Raw genomic sequence first — 12,425 nt, 5'->3', positions numbered from 1 at the left:
CTGCATCCCCATGTGCAGCAAAATGCACACCTGCGTTTTGGTGCACTGCAAAATGTGTCAGTGTCTGCCTCGCCGAAAAGCCTCTAAATAAACAAATCTGCAAATCCTGCTGGATCAGGGATGATTTCGCGGGAATACAGAGGTGCCTGCATCCAGAGGGACACCCTCGCCACACACACGGAGGCTGTCAGGGTAAGCTTTCCTGAAATCAGTCCTCAATTCCTTGGCAGGAACATCACTACCAGTGTAAAAGCCTGTTTCTTTCTGGCACAAATGATTTTAAACTAGTTTTAAAACATTTTGCAATACGAACATGCATTTCGGGGGGATGTACCCGTGTTTCACGTCTCGCAGTGCCCCAGGGGTATGGTTATCTCACGGTTACCACTTCTTGAGCTCTGGTACTATATAATTTATGTGCTAAAAGAGACAATTCAATTAGTCAATAATAAAATGAGCAAGGATAGCGCGCACATTGTAGAAATGTAATTTAGTGGGCAACAAGCTGAGGTGGAAAAAAAAATACAAGGGTACGCTTCCTATGATTAATGAAGGAGGAATGTATATTTATAGCTCTTACTGTGTCCTTTGTAAGGATACGGGATCCAACAGTAAGGCTAAATCCGGCTGGTGGTGGCAATGCGGCATTCAAATGATTTGGATTTGATTGGCAAATGCTGTCTAAAACTAATTGCCCCCAGGAGAATGAAAACACATTTCATTTGCCTTTTCAAAGTACGTTCGGGCTTTTCTTCACATTTATTTATCTTTCGGTTCGTTGAGAAACGTGCTTATTACGAAAGTCGACGTCCCAAATTGAGCAGCAAAGATATTCGCCCCCCCCCCCCCCAAAACCAAGTTTCTGCGAGTTATATTTTTACCACACGCGCGCGCCCCCTCCCCCGCGTTCCCGCCTCCCCTTCCCCGCGGGCGGGGGCGCCGCGCAGGCGCGGTGGCGGGCGGGCGGCCGGGCGCGCGCACACCTGGTGCGGGGGTCGGCGGCGGTGGCGGGAGGAGGGAGGGGAGCGCGTGCGCCACCGTCTACCCCGGGAGAGGCGGGGAGTGGAGGGCTCGGGCGCATGCGCGGTCGGGGAGGGGGGGAGGAGGGCGGGCCGGGGGGGGTTGTGGGTGTGGGCGGGGGGGAGCGAGGGGAGGAGCGCGCGGCGAGCGCCCCTCTGGCTCCGTGTGAGGGAGCGGCGGAGCCCGGCGCTGGGACCGGCCCGCGATGGAGTGAGCCGCGGCCGCTCCCTCCCTCCCGCCCGCCTGCGCCTCGCTGGCCGCTCGTCCGGGGTGGCTGCGTGAGCCCCCACCGCCCGGCTGAGGGCCTCTCTGCCTCGGGGTGCCGCAGGGGCGCAGCCCGGCGGCGGACGAGCGGGGAGCGCGCCCCGGCCGGCCGGCCGGCAGGCAGGCAGGCAAGCAGGCAGGCAAGCAGGCAGGAGGAGCCCCCCCCGGGGGAGGGGCTGGCGCTGGGTGCCCGGCTGCCGGGCGCGGGGAGCGGAGCGATGGCGGCGGGGAGAGCCCGGCGGCTCCTCGGCTCCCTTTGGATCGCCCTTCTCCTCGGGCAGCCGGACCCGGCCGGCGCCGCCGCTCGGAGCGGCTCGCAGAGCCTCCTCACAGGTAGGGAGCCGGGCGAGACCCTGACAGCGGCGGGGGGGGGGGGGGCCGGCGGGCGCCGAGGGGGCGGTGGCGGCGGCGTCGCGGGCTCGGCGGGCCCGGGGGCTGCGAGGGAGCGGCTGGGGGCGGTGGTTGAGGCGGGCGCGTGGCCCTGGGGGTCCGCAGGAGCCGCGGGGGGGGGCAGCGGGGCGCCCTCAGCGCTGCGGTGCCGGCGGCCCGAGGGAGGCGAGCGGCGGCGGCGGTCCGCTCCGCTTGTCCGAGCGGGACGGTCTCGGCGGCGGTGCGCGCACCAGCAGAGGCCACTGCACACCTCCGTAAGCGGGCGGTCATCCCTGCCGGCGCCTGGCGCGGGGAGGAGGAGAACGGGAGACACCTGAAGCCCCTTTCTGCGGCGTCAGTGCTTCAGCGGTTCACCTGTGCTTCGTGCTCTCCCCGCCGTCTGTGGGCAGGAGCGCAGGTGAAACGACTAGGGGCGCGGACGGGCTCTGTCTGAGCCTGGAAGACCCGGCGAGCGGTACTGGAACCGGTAGGGACTCTTTACCGGAGAGGAGATGACAGGCAACCAACCTGTGGAGAGGGGGAAACTCGCCTGAAAACTGTGCCGCAACGGCCCAGAAATGAGCGATCTGGCAGCGTTTCAGGCGCTGTAGTTCTCGCACCTTTTACCATTGTTACCTTTAATGATCCGTTATTGAATCCTGCTTCTTTATAGGCTACGAAAAACGTAATCTCATCCAGATGAAGCGTGGTGCGCGTACGACAAGGCTTTCTAAAAAGGCCCTTGCGAAAGACCGTTAGTGCCTTGGAAGGCTCCCTAGTTTTGCAGTAATGTTATCTGCTCGTTTTGCAAAATATTGGCTTTAAAAAGTAACTTTTTTTTTTTCCTCCTTGTTGGCAGTAGAAACTAGTAGAAAGCTTGAAAGAAAATTTGGTCTTGAATGTTGAATGCTGGGATTTTTTTTTTTAACTACACCCCTGTAGATTGAATCCCGGTATTTTAAAAGAAAGGTCTGTACAGGTGGAATTTGGAAAAAAACCTGCTGGTTAAACGAGTGGTTTCTAGCAACTTGGAAAAGTGAGAATGGTTAAACTCTGATATTAAATGGTGTAATTGTCCTATTGCAAATCACATTAGGCAGAAATGTCTGTGGTAGTCCTCGTCTTAGATACTACTGATGTAACCGTGTATGCTGACTCCTGTTGACAGGGAATATTTTTATTCTCTTAGACAGTACAAGCTTTGCAGATTCCAGGTCTGAAGCAGATACTTTTTTTTTTTTTTCCTTTTGAAAAATACCATACTTGGACTCAAAAGATCTTCAGAGTCTGTGTAATAGATAAGTTACTTTTTTGATGTGTAAAATCTTACCACGTGACGATTCTTTTTCAGTATTTACTGCTCTGCTGACAGCTCAATGTAGTTACTGTTGTGTTGGTTGCTCTTTCCTACTTTAAAAAATCATTTATGCTCTGAGGAAATCAAATTGATAGTGAAGTTTTATCTGTTGAAGCCAAATACGTGAATTAAGTCAGCAAAGGGGGAGCGATGTGCTGAAACATGCAAAATAAAACCTTCATTGAAGCTGACTGTTTATCGGAGCGGGAATTTAGAAGTAACAGCGTGGAAATCTTGGGAGTTCTGGTGAACCCCTACTCTCTCCTCTTTCTCTTTTGTGGAAAGTGCTTTTATGCCATATCAATGGGTACTGTCCTGTTTCATCCCTGGTAAGGACCAGGAGCCTGGCTTTCCCTAACCCTGAGGGTGTTTGTACCAGTTATTTAGAGGGAGTGAGTAACTGAGGAGGGAGAGGCTTTCTTGGTTCTTTGTCTCAAGGAAGATGAGATGCTTCAGGCGTAGTGGATGAGCTTCATCTTAATTCACACTATTTTCCACCTGATTATTACTATTTTTTTCTTAAATAGAGGATGTTCCACATACTTTCATATTTGGCAGGTGGGAGAGGGACATTCAAGTCCCTCCCTGCTCAGAGGAGAGGGAGTCAGGTACAGATGTTCCACATCACGCATGAAAGCGCTCCCCTTTGTGTTTCAGATGCAAGGGTCTTCTGTCCTGTGCTTTGTGTGAAGCTTGATCTCTTTAGCATGCTCGGAATAGTCTTAGCTTGCTGTAAAGGGCCGGAGAGGCAGAGGAACACCTAGTTTCTAGGTCCAGATGGAGGTTTAGCTGTGAGACCTGTGGCTCTGCTTGTCAAGACTGAAGTGCCACTTGTGATGTCCAGAACAGCAGGTTTTTAATGCAGGAAAAAAAAAAAAAAAAAGCTGGCCTTCTGGTGTTTATAAAGATGTCATAAATGAGCAGAAGTTATAGATTTGGAAACACATTCTTTGTATGTAGCCATGTATGCTTGAGTGACATTTGATCCCATCTATAAATAGCCAGTCACTGCTCTCTGAAGAAGAAAAGAGTGTAGCTGAATTATTGTAGGAAAAAACTGTATAACTTCATTTATTTGTCTGTCTGTAAACATTAGTGTGTTTCCTAGACTATTTGGTTGCTTTGCAAATAAGGTAAAATGGGCTACTGATTTTAGAATTAGGACAATATTTCACTTAGCTAAGGGAATAAAACCAAAAAAATCAGCAGTAAGGAACAAGCATCAAATTAAGCTAAATCCTGCCTCTTGTAACTGTTTGACTTGAGATTAACGCAAAAACTTTGATCTATGCAGGATTGCATTATTAAGAATAAAATTGAAGTTGGTGTCACTTTTAATTTTTAATAGAAAAGCTGTGATAACCTGTAAGATAACCATTAAGATTGCAAATTAGATTATTCAGAAGCAGGAAATTTGTTCTGTCTCTGCCTGGTATTCTTGAAGTCCTTGGAATCAGCATGTATTTTGTGGTTAAAGGATAAACCGGCAGTTTTGGAAGTCCACAATCAAATGCAACTAGAAATTGGCGGGCGTGAAAGCTGCACAAGACTCCCAGAACTGAACAGGTCTTTTTAGCAACGTGTTGATTACTGATCATTGGTGCAGTATTTACTGTGATATAGGATGCTCCTTCTAGGGTGCGAGAGTAGTGTATTGAAAACTGAAGAAGGTGGGAGCATAGATCATCTGGGTTCCTTAGAAACATAAGGTCATAATTTGTTTCTGTTTTGTATGCACTTCTTGATTATTTCTAAATATATCACAAGTTAAAAATAGAGTAGAAATATTCAGGTGTCAGTTACATCCCAAGTCACTTAAGCACAGGTCTCCAGTTGATATTCCTGTTTCATATAAATATGGTATGCGTCAGCCTCGTGTATTCTGGGTGTTGCATATGATCTGATAGAAGCAGTTTGCTTATAGCTCCTGTGATGTGCGGAGACCAGCGCCGCTGCTTATACGCATGTATAAATAGGCAACGGTGAAAAGGTCTGTTGATGCTGGAGCATATTTCTTGTGAGGGTGAACTATTGTTCTAATAATCTGTGAATCGAGATACCTTTCACTGGGGTTGTAGTGATGCATTGTCGCTTGTCCTCAGCTGTAAGTGCCCAAGTTGCATACGGCTTTTGCAACGTGTGGTTATTTGTTTTATTAGTCATCTAAGAAAATGATTTGACTTGCTTATGAAGCTACCCTACTAAACTGACATTTCAATTTAAAAATTGTAAGATGTGCGTGCACACCTGTGCTTAGTATTTATCACAGTGAAAAACAGTAAACAAAACCTGTCATCTTTAAAAAAAAAAAAAAACAAAACCAAACCCCAAAAAACCAAACCACTTGGCTTAGTTACCTCCCGCTGCGTTAGCAGTGCAATTTAAGTAAGGAAATTACGTAAGGAAGATTTTTCTTTATATGGGAAGATTTTTCTTTATATAAACAAGAGTATTTGGTAATTCCTGATGATAAAATGTCCTTGTGATTTACAAGACATTAACTTTCAACCAAAGATTGTCAGAGAAATCTGAAAACCTATGTAGGCACCTAACTCAAGTTTGCTGTGTTGCCAAGAAGAGGAGGGCGATAAGAAGTGAGCTTGGAAATGGGAGTGGGAGTTCAAGAAGACTATACAGAGAGCAATACGATATGGTTCTTAACCTTTACTTTCAAAATATAAAAACATTTAACTTGTGCAGCATCAGCCTGAGTATGATACAGGGCTTGAAAGCAAATTTTTGTACCATCAGGAGTTTGGCATGCAAATAATTTTGTGTATAAAGTGTATGCCGGTATGTTTGTAGCTAAGTTTTCTAAACATGCAGTATTTTTATATATGCAGGTGTTTTAAAGTTTCATTTTGCATTGTCTGTGAGGAGGTATAACTGAAATTCTTGCTAATAACTAATTAATGCTCATTTCCCTTAACGAATCTGTCCTAGCATCAAGATGTCAGTCAGTGGAAGGGAGGCTTCTCTCCACTTTGGTTCAGCCAGCTAGTAGGTCTTTCAGTGGCTGCAGTACCAGAATTCAGCTGGCTGCAGGGCCAAGATTGCAGCTTCTCATGGGTTCAACTTCGATGCTGGTTACAGGAGAGGTTTATTTACTTTCCTATGCACCTTAAGAACTGGGTGTTCAACCCCTGAAAAATCCAAGGTCTTAGTACAGCACTTGGAAACGGCAGCTGAGGCAGCGATCTGTGTTTGCTTAGCCTGTGTGCTGGGTTCTGGGTGGAGAGGTACTGCTCCAGATATTCAGAGGGGTGCTGCTTCAGATTATCGTGCTGAAATAGATTTCTGTGCCCTGAGTAGTTAAATATAATGCTCTAAGGCTATTGAAAAAAAAAAAAAAAAAGGCAAAACAGTTCTTAATGGAGAAAATGTCTCGGCACTGTGGAAACAACAGTCATATTTTACTGATTGGATGCTATTGATTTAGTTCTCCAGTTAAATTGCGAAGATGAAAGTGGTAATCCTGATTAATTCCTTATAGGTAGATAAGCACCATTTGTATGTGTATAGTTGCAGAGTTCTTTAGGAAAACTGAAACCCTAGCTTTATATGGTCTATTAGGTGCTTTAATGTTAAGTGGTTTTTTTACTATTTAGTATTCATGCTGAAGAGAGTACCTTAATTTTGTAAAATAAGCGGACTGTCAATTTATGATAAATACTTTTTGCATCAGTTAAAATAGTGCTTTTTTTTTTTTTTTTTTTAAATATTATTAAAGCTGCCCTTACCAAAGGGAGTGAAGGAATTGGCAATGTTCTGCTGCTGAACTCTCTTGGGAGTTTGGGTAATTCCCTGGAGTATCTAACAACCGTGAGATGTTTGAGTTGTGTAGAAAGTGAAGAGATTTAATGTTTAATTTTAATGAAGACTATCTAATGTCCCTTTAACACTAATTAAGAAGGAAATTACTACAAAGCAAAATGAGTTTTGTTTTTTTTACACTGTGACTGAACAGTATCACTCCACTCATTGCTTCTGGATGGTTTGGGATTCTTGAAAGTGATTGGACATGTTAGTAGGAAAAAAAATCACAACCAAATCCCTAAAGGTGCTGTTCAAAAGGGACTGTCTGACTCGGGAACTCACTGGGTTCCAAATACATAAACTTTGGTATTTTTTTATGGCGTTCACTGATTCTCATTGCCAGTGTTTGAACTTTCCCGGTTCAGCTTTGGTTTGCCATTGTGACATGACCAGGACTGAGTATGGCATTTTTAGGAAGTAATGTACTGGTAATCTATGATGTGACAATGTTTTATTCTTCCTGTTCCTCTTGCATTCTAGTTTTCATAGTTACTCGGTGAGAAATCTTGTCTCGAGTCGAGAAGTTGATCTAGAAACTGTGAATTGCACATTAGAGAGAGCTTTTTTCCTTCAAAATGCGTCATTCTGCATACATTAGCAGTGAATTTTCTTTGCTGTGAAGTAGTTTGTGCAGCTGACTTGGTACTGGTTACCACTGGAGAAATTCAGGTACTCTGCTTATGCTGAATTTCTTAATTTGCAAATTTTAATCTGTTTATCTTCTTTTTCTTAGTGCATTGGATAGGTGTTGGCTCATATGAATGACTTCTTTTTGGTAGTATGAATTTTGAAGATTCAGTTACTTTGTCTCATCAAAGCATAGCAGCTTGATAATTTTTGGTATCCTCTAGTCATATAGTTTTGTCCAGATGTCTTTTAAAAGTGGAAAAACTGTTCTGTGGTTAAGTTGCCCACTACTTCATTCACCTGTTCAAAGAATTTGAATATCTTACTGTCCTTTGTAGTTAAGTTAGGTAAGATTTTAATTAAGTTACCCATACAGGAGTAAATCTTACTGTGTTTTTGTTAATAATTTTTTTTACTATCGCCTTAAAAACCCCAGAACTGCATACTTGCTGTTTTTTTCATTTTTCACTTATCTACTACAGAAGCTTAGAAAATGTGTTAGTTTTTGCAAGTCGCTGCACTTTTTATAGGTCCATCAAATGTTTCAGCCCTTCAGATCACCTGGTGTGTTTTTACTCGGTGATGATGGGAGAGCCATCCTGAAGAAATCGCTTGCCTGTCTTTGACTGCCACTGAAGGCCTGAATGTCTTTGCTGTCTTGTTTAGTGTGACTAGTAATTCCTATGGTTTTGTACTTCTGCCCTGTGCTCCCTTAAAATTTCACTTCCTCTCTCCTAGTTTTCTAACCACCTATGTACTTTATATCCTTTTGGGTTTCCCTGGGGTTGTATTTCTTCTTGACCGGTATTGCTCTGTTGAACTTTGCCACCTATTTATGTTTTTTTAATCTTTCTCTTGGGCTTAGAAGTATGGACAACTTAGGAGTTTTTTTGATTGTAATTTGCTGCCCTTACATGTACTTGGGCTCTTAATATTTTACCTTTGTTTTTATTTGATGGTTTTTTTACATGTCTTGGAGCTGTCACATTTTTTGACACTGGGTCAAAGCATGTGTCAGTAGCCAGCACGGTTGTCTTCCATTATTATTATTATACTTTGACAAATTTATCTTGTTTGATGTGCTTTTAGCTTTTTTGACATGTGTCTAATGTTGATGTTGACCTAGATGTGAATAATGCAGTGCTGCTAGTATGTGTGTGGTATTCTGTAGTTTGAGGTTTGTGCTGATATACGTTTAAGTGGAGTTTCTTGCCTATTAAAATACTTAGTTAGACTTCATAATAGTTTTGAAGAGACCTTGTGCTTTTCTACAGCTTCCATCTATTTAATGTTCTGCATGTAGTGTACAGCCAGGTATTAATGAGTGCTTTTCTATAAAACTTCTGCTTTGAGTGTCGTCTTTACTATGATGTTTTGAGCCATGGAACATCTAAGTTTGTATTTATGTGAATCTGTGAATACATATAATATTTTTATGTCTATAACATAGCACTTCCTACTACATTGTCTTGGAAGTAACAACTGTATCTCCAATAATTTTGGCCCTTTTGATTTCTCTTTTGTCTTACTTTTGGCAGAGACACCTTTGTATTACTGACATCACTAACAGACTTGAGCACTTGGAGGCAACTTCTAGCTTTTTTTCAGCTCCTGGTTTTCAGTGTAATGGTCCAGTAGCTTGCTTCCGCTTGGTGGAGTAAGTCCTTCGGTGTAAGCTTCATCTTTCACAGTTTTCCCCTGTAGTTAATGAACCTGAACATCTCTTCCTAATCCTGCTCTGCGGTTCATGCATTGAAACCTTATAATGTAACTGTAGCGAGAGAGGGAGAGCCACAAATAGAGGTGTTTGGGTATTCTTTCTAAAAGTAGAACAGGCTGCCAAAAGTCATTTAAGTCATTAGACCTGTCATGAATTTTAAGATCTCTTGAGTGTGTATTGAGAAGCAGAGTATAGCTTGCTTTCTAAGTCTTAAGGGGTTACTGTCACATTGGTTAAAAAAAATGAGTAATTGCTTGAAACCAATGCCTGTTGCAGTGTTGTACATAGCAGAGAGGAGAGCTGGGTATTAACAAGAAGATGAAATACCTCCAAAAGTAGTTTATAAAGCCAAATGTTCCTGTTTGAAAACAGGCAAGGAAGGAGGAAGTGTAAGAAAACTGGAAATAAAGGAAAACTGCATCCAGAAATGTGTTTTGATGTGGTGGGACACCTAAACAGTTTGTAGTATACTCCTGTGTGGTTGGAATTGGCATTTTTGGTGTTGGGCTATCAGCGCTCACGTTGCAGAAAATCCAGGTATTTTGTTACCAGTTTGTGAATCTTTTATTAGAAATGTGCCTGGGCAGATATGAAACACAGCAGATGTGAAGTCGTTGCCAAACGTTAATCCTATTTTCATGTGTTTAGTTTCAGCATTTCAAGATGGCGGTGCCATTAAAAGGAGGAGGACCTGCGTACTATGCCCTTCCGTTTGCTTTCACAAGCATTTGTGGAGGATGTAGAGAATGGGATCAGTTCCCTGATCTGCTGCGCCATGTGCCTGCATGAGTACTTGTAGTAGCAGAAGGGAGAGGGTGACATGAGCATGTGGGAACAGTGTCATGGGAAAGCAAGACTGCTTTTTCTGGTGGGGGTAGAGATTGGCTTAGTATTTGAACATGAAAAGCACTGTGAACAAAATATATCATGTGTCTTATGTCACCATATTAATCTTTAATATTATGATGTATTATAGCATATTGATTTCAGATCTGTAGACTAAAATTTTGTCAGAAAGTGGGCATTATTGTTTTTAAATGAATTTGCTAATAAAATGTTTCATAAAAGTTCATCTTTAGATTGGTAATGAATTCTCAATTTAGCTTTAATTACTGTTTTGGTTTGTCACTTTTTTCCCCACACTGAAATCTCATTTGTTTGACTGGTTCTGAAGTGGGAATAAAGCTACAAGTTTCATCTTAAAATACTTAGCCTTGAGGAAAAGAAATGTAAAACTACCACATAGGTTACACTTTCAGAAGAGGATAGTGGCCAGGTAGTTCTTCGAATGCACTAGCCTCTTACTTGCTTAAAGTCCAGAGGAAACTTCATTTAACGATGATTACCTTGCACAGCATATCATTTCAGGGGTCACTTTGAATCTGTCGCATGCTGACAGCTGTGTTGTAGCTTTGTGAGGCCAGGACTTTCAAAATCATCCCTGTACCAATAATGAAATCCTGTAAGGATAACACTTAATTGAAGCCTGGTTGGGAGTATAAGAAAAGCTTATGGGTGTCGTATGATGTGACAATATGCTGCTGAAGGTGCATGGGAAGCAAACTTGGCAGCCAGACCAACCCCCAGTGTGTGGAGGCTTCCAGCCAATTTAATGGCTAAGGTTGCCATTGCTCAGTTTTTCTCAGGAAAAAATTAATGTTGCAATTAAGCATCAGGGATGCGCACACACTGGGAGGCTGGTGTGAAGGTGAGGCGTACTCAGGCTGTATAGTTGGGGGCAAAGGGGGGGATGGAATACTGCTCCCTTCCTGCACTGTGGCCTATCTCGGTGTATTTTTGGTGGTTCTGCAGAGCAGTTTAGCGGAGGTTTTTTTTAAATGACTTAGTTACTCCTTTTTGCTTGAGGAGATAATACAGGGGTAGAAGTCACTATTATGCTGATAGACCTGCCTCTACCAACCAATGTAATGGTGCAATGTGTCTTGACTTGTTTAGATGCTGATAAAGGGACGGTCTCAGGGATTATATCTGAAATTACAGGAGTATGTTCTTACCCATTTGCAAGGGCAAATTTAAATACATTTTGTGACATACTTTTTTTGTTAGCATTAAGAGCTATTAGAGAGTATACTGCAAATTTTGGGTGTGACAGCCCTCCTTCATAATTTTCCCAGGTTGCTTCCTTTTTCAGAATCTGACATGGCTTGTCTTCTGTTTGAAGTGTAAAATAGCTTATTTATCCTAATCTTCACATGTAGTTGTCTGCTTATACCTAGTTCAGGTCTTTGGAGCCTTAATTTTAGGTTCTGTAGTTTTTCTTTTGTTGCTATGGTTTCTTTTTACTTATCTCCTTATTTGAAGTTACGGTACTTTTTGAAAAATACCTGAATACTAAGAGGTCAGAAATGGCTTAGATATCTGCAGTGATTTGGTAACCATTTCTATGTTGTGGTTTTATGTAACTTTGTTGAAATGTGGATGAAAGAAAACACACACAAACCATAGCTACAGGAAATGCAGTGTCATATTGGAACTACCGAGGTTGTTTTTCGGTTGTGCTATTGAGTGTAAATCAGTGTTCTTCACCTTTTAATTTGTTGTCTCCGAGTACAGACAAGTAGTATCCCTTATAGGTGATGTAAATATTGTAGGTCTAGTCTAAAATAAGGAGGCAGAATATGCAAGGTAACACCACAGCATGTGAACAGAGGTTTGCATATTTCGAATTTGAGTCTTTTGGAGGGGAGAGAAATTGATTTCTGCATGTGGAAGGAGGAGAAGCCAGTCATCAAATGCATCCAAAGCAGGGTCAGGATTCTGACTTCTAGGTAGTGCTAGTTAAAGGCATTTTTTTTTCTGGTTCAGCTCGATTGGAATATTTTGTGCTCATGGTAACGGCGTTATCAACCCAGTATCTAAAGTGTTATTTTTCTGAAGTAGTGTTTTCCAATTGTTTTCTTTATTTACTGTTGTTGCCAGCTTTTCATATTACTGAGGAAATCAATCTAAAGGAAAAAAGCCAGCATTCATGGTAGCTGAAAGTATCTGTCTACACTAGATCTGATCTATGCGTGCATTTTAATCTGTCCTATTTTTTGTACTCTGTGAAATTTACTGTGGAGGCACCACTGGTCATGACTCCATAGCAGAGGTTGAGCCTATGCTTTGGAGTTTCTTCTTGTTTGCATTCACATTCATCATGCACAACCTTTATTAGTTTAGCGTACTATTTTCAAGCATGTCCTTTGCTTATTTATTAAAATTAAAAGGACCTGTAAGAAATAGATTTTT

At 42.8% G+C, this 12,425-nt stretch overlaps 1 protein-coding gene across 9 annotated transcripts in view; it reads left to right on the top strand.

Annotated features, from left to right (window-relative positions):
- Positions 1-1,145: 1,145 nt before the first annotated feature.
- Positions 1,146-12,425, top strand: part of NEO1 (neogenin 1) — a 215,786-nt gene continuing 204,506 nt past the window's right edge. For 3 of the 9 annotated variants that reach the window (XM_052807475.1, XM_052807474.1, XM_052807471.1), the window contains exon 1: positions 1,146-1,617. In XM_052807475.1, the coding sequence (XP_052663435.1) occupies positions 1,503-1,617 (115 nt within the window). In that variant the 5' untranslated portion in view covers positions 1,146-1,502. The remainder of the gene's footprint in view (positions 1,618-12,425) is intronic. The other 6 variants (XM_052807473.1, XM_052807470.1, XM_052807467.1 and 3 more) reach the window with 2 other exon arrangements.

The sequence above is a fragment of the Harpia harpyja genome, chromosome 14, assembly GCF_026419915.1.
Source record: "Harpia harpyja isolate bHarHar1 chromosome 14, bHarHar1 primary haplotype, whole genome shotgun sequence".
Classification (NCBI taxonomy): Eukaryota; Metazoa; Chordata; class Aves; order Accipitriformes; family Accipitridae; genus Harpia; species Harpia harpyja.
Note: the sequence above shows the minus strand (reverse complement) of the source record. Positions and strands in the feature narration are given on the sequence as shown.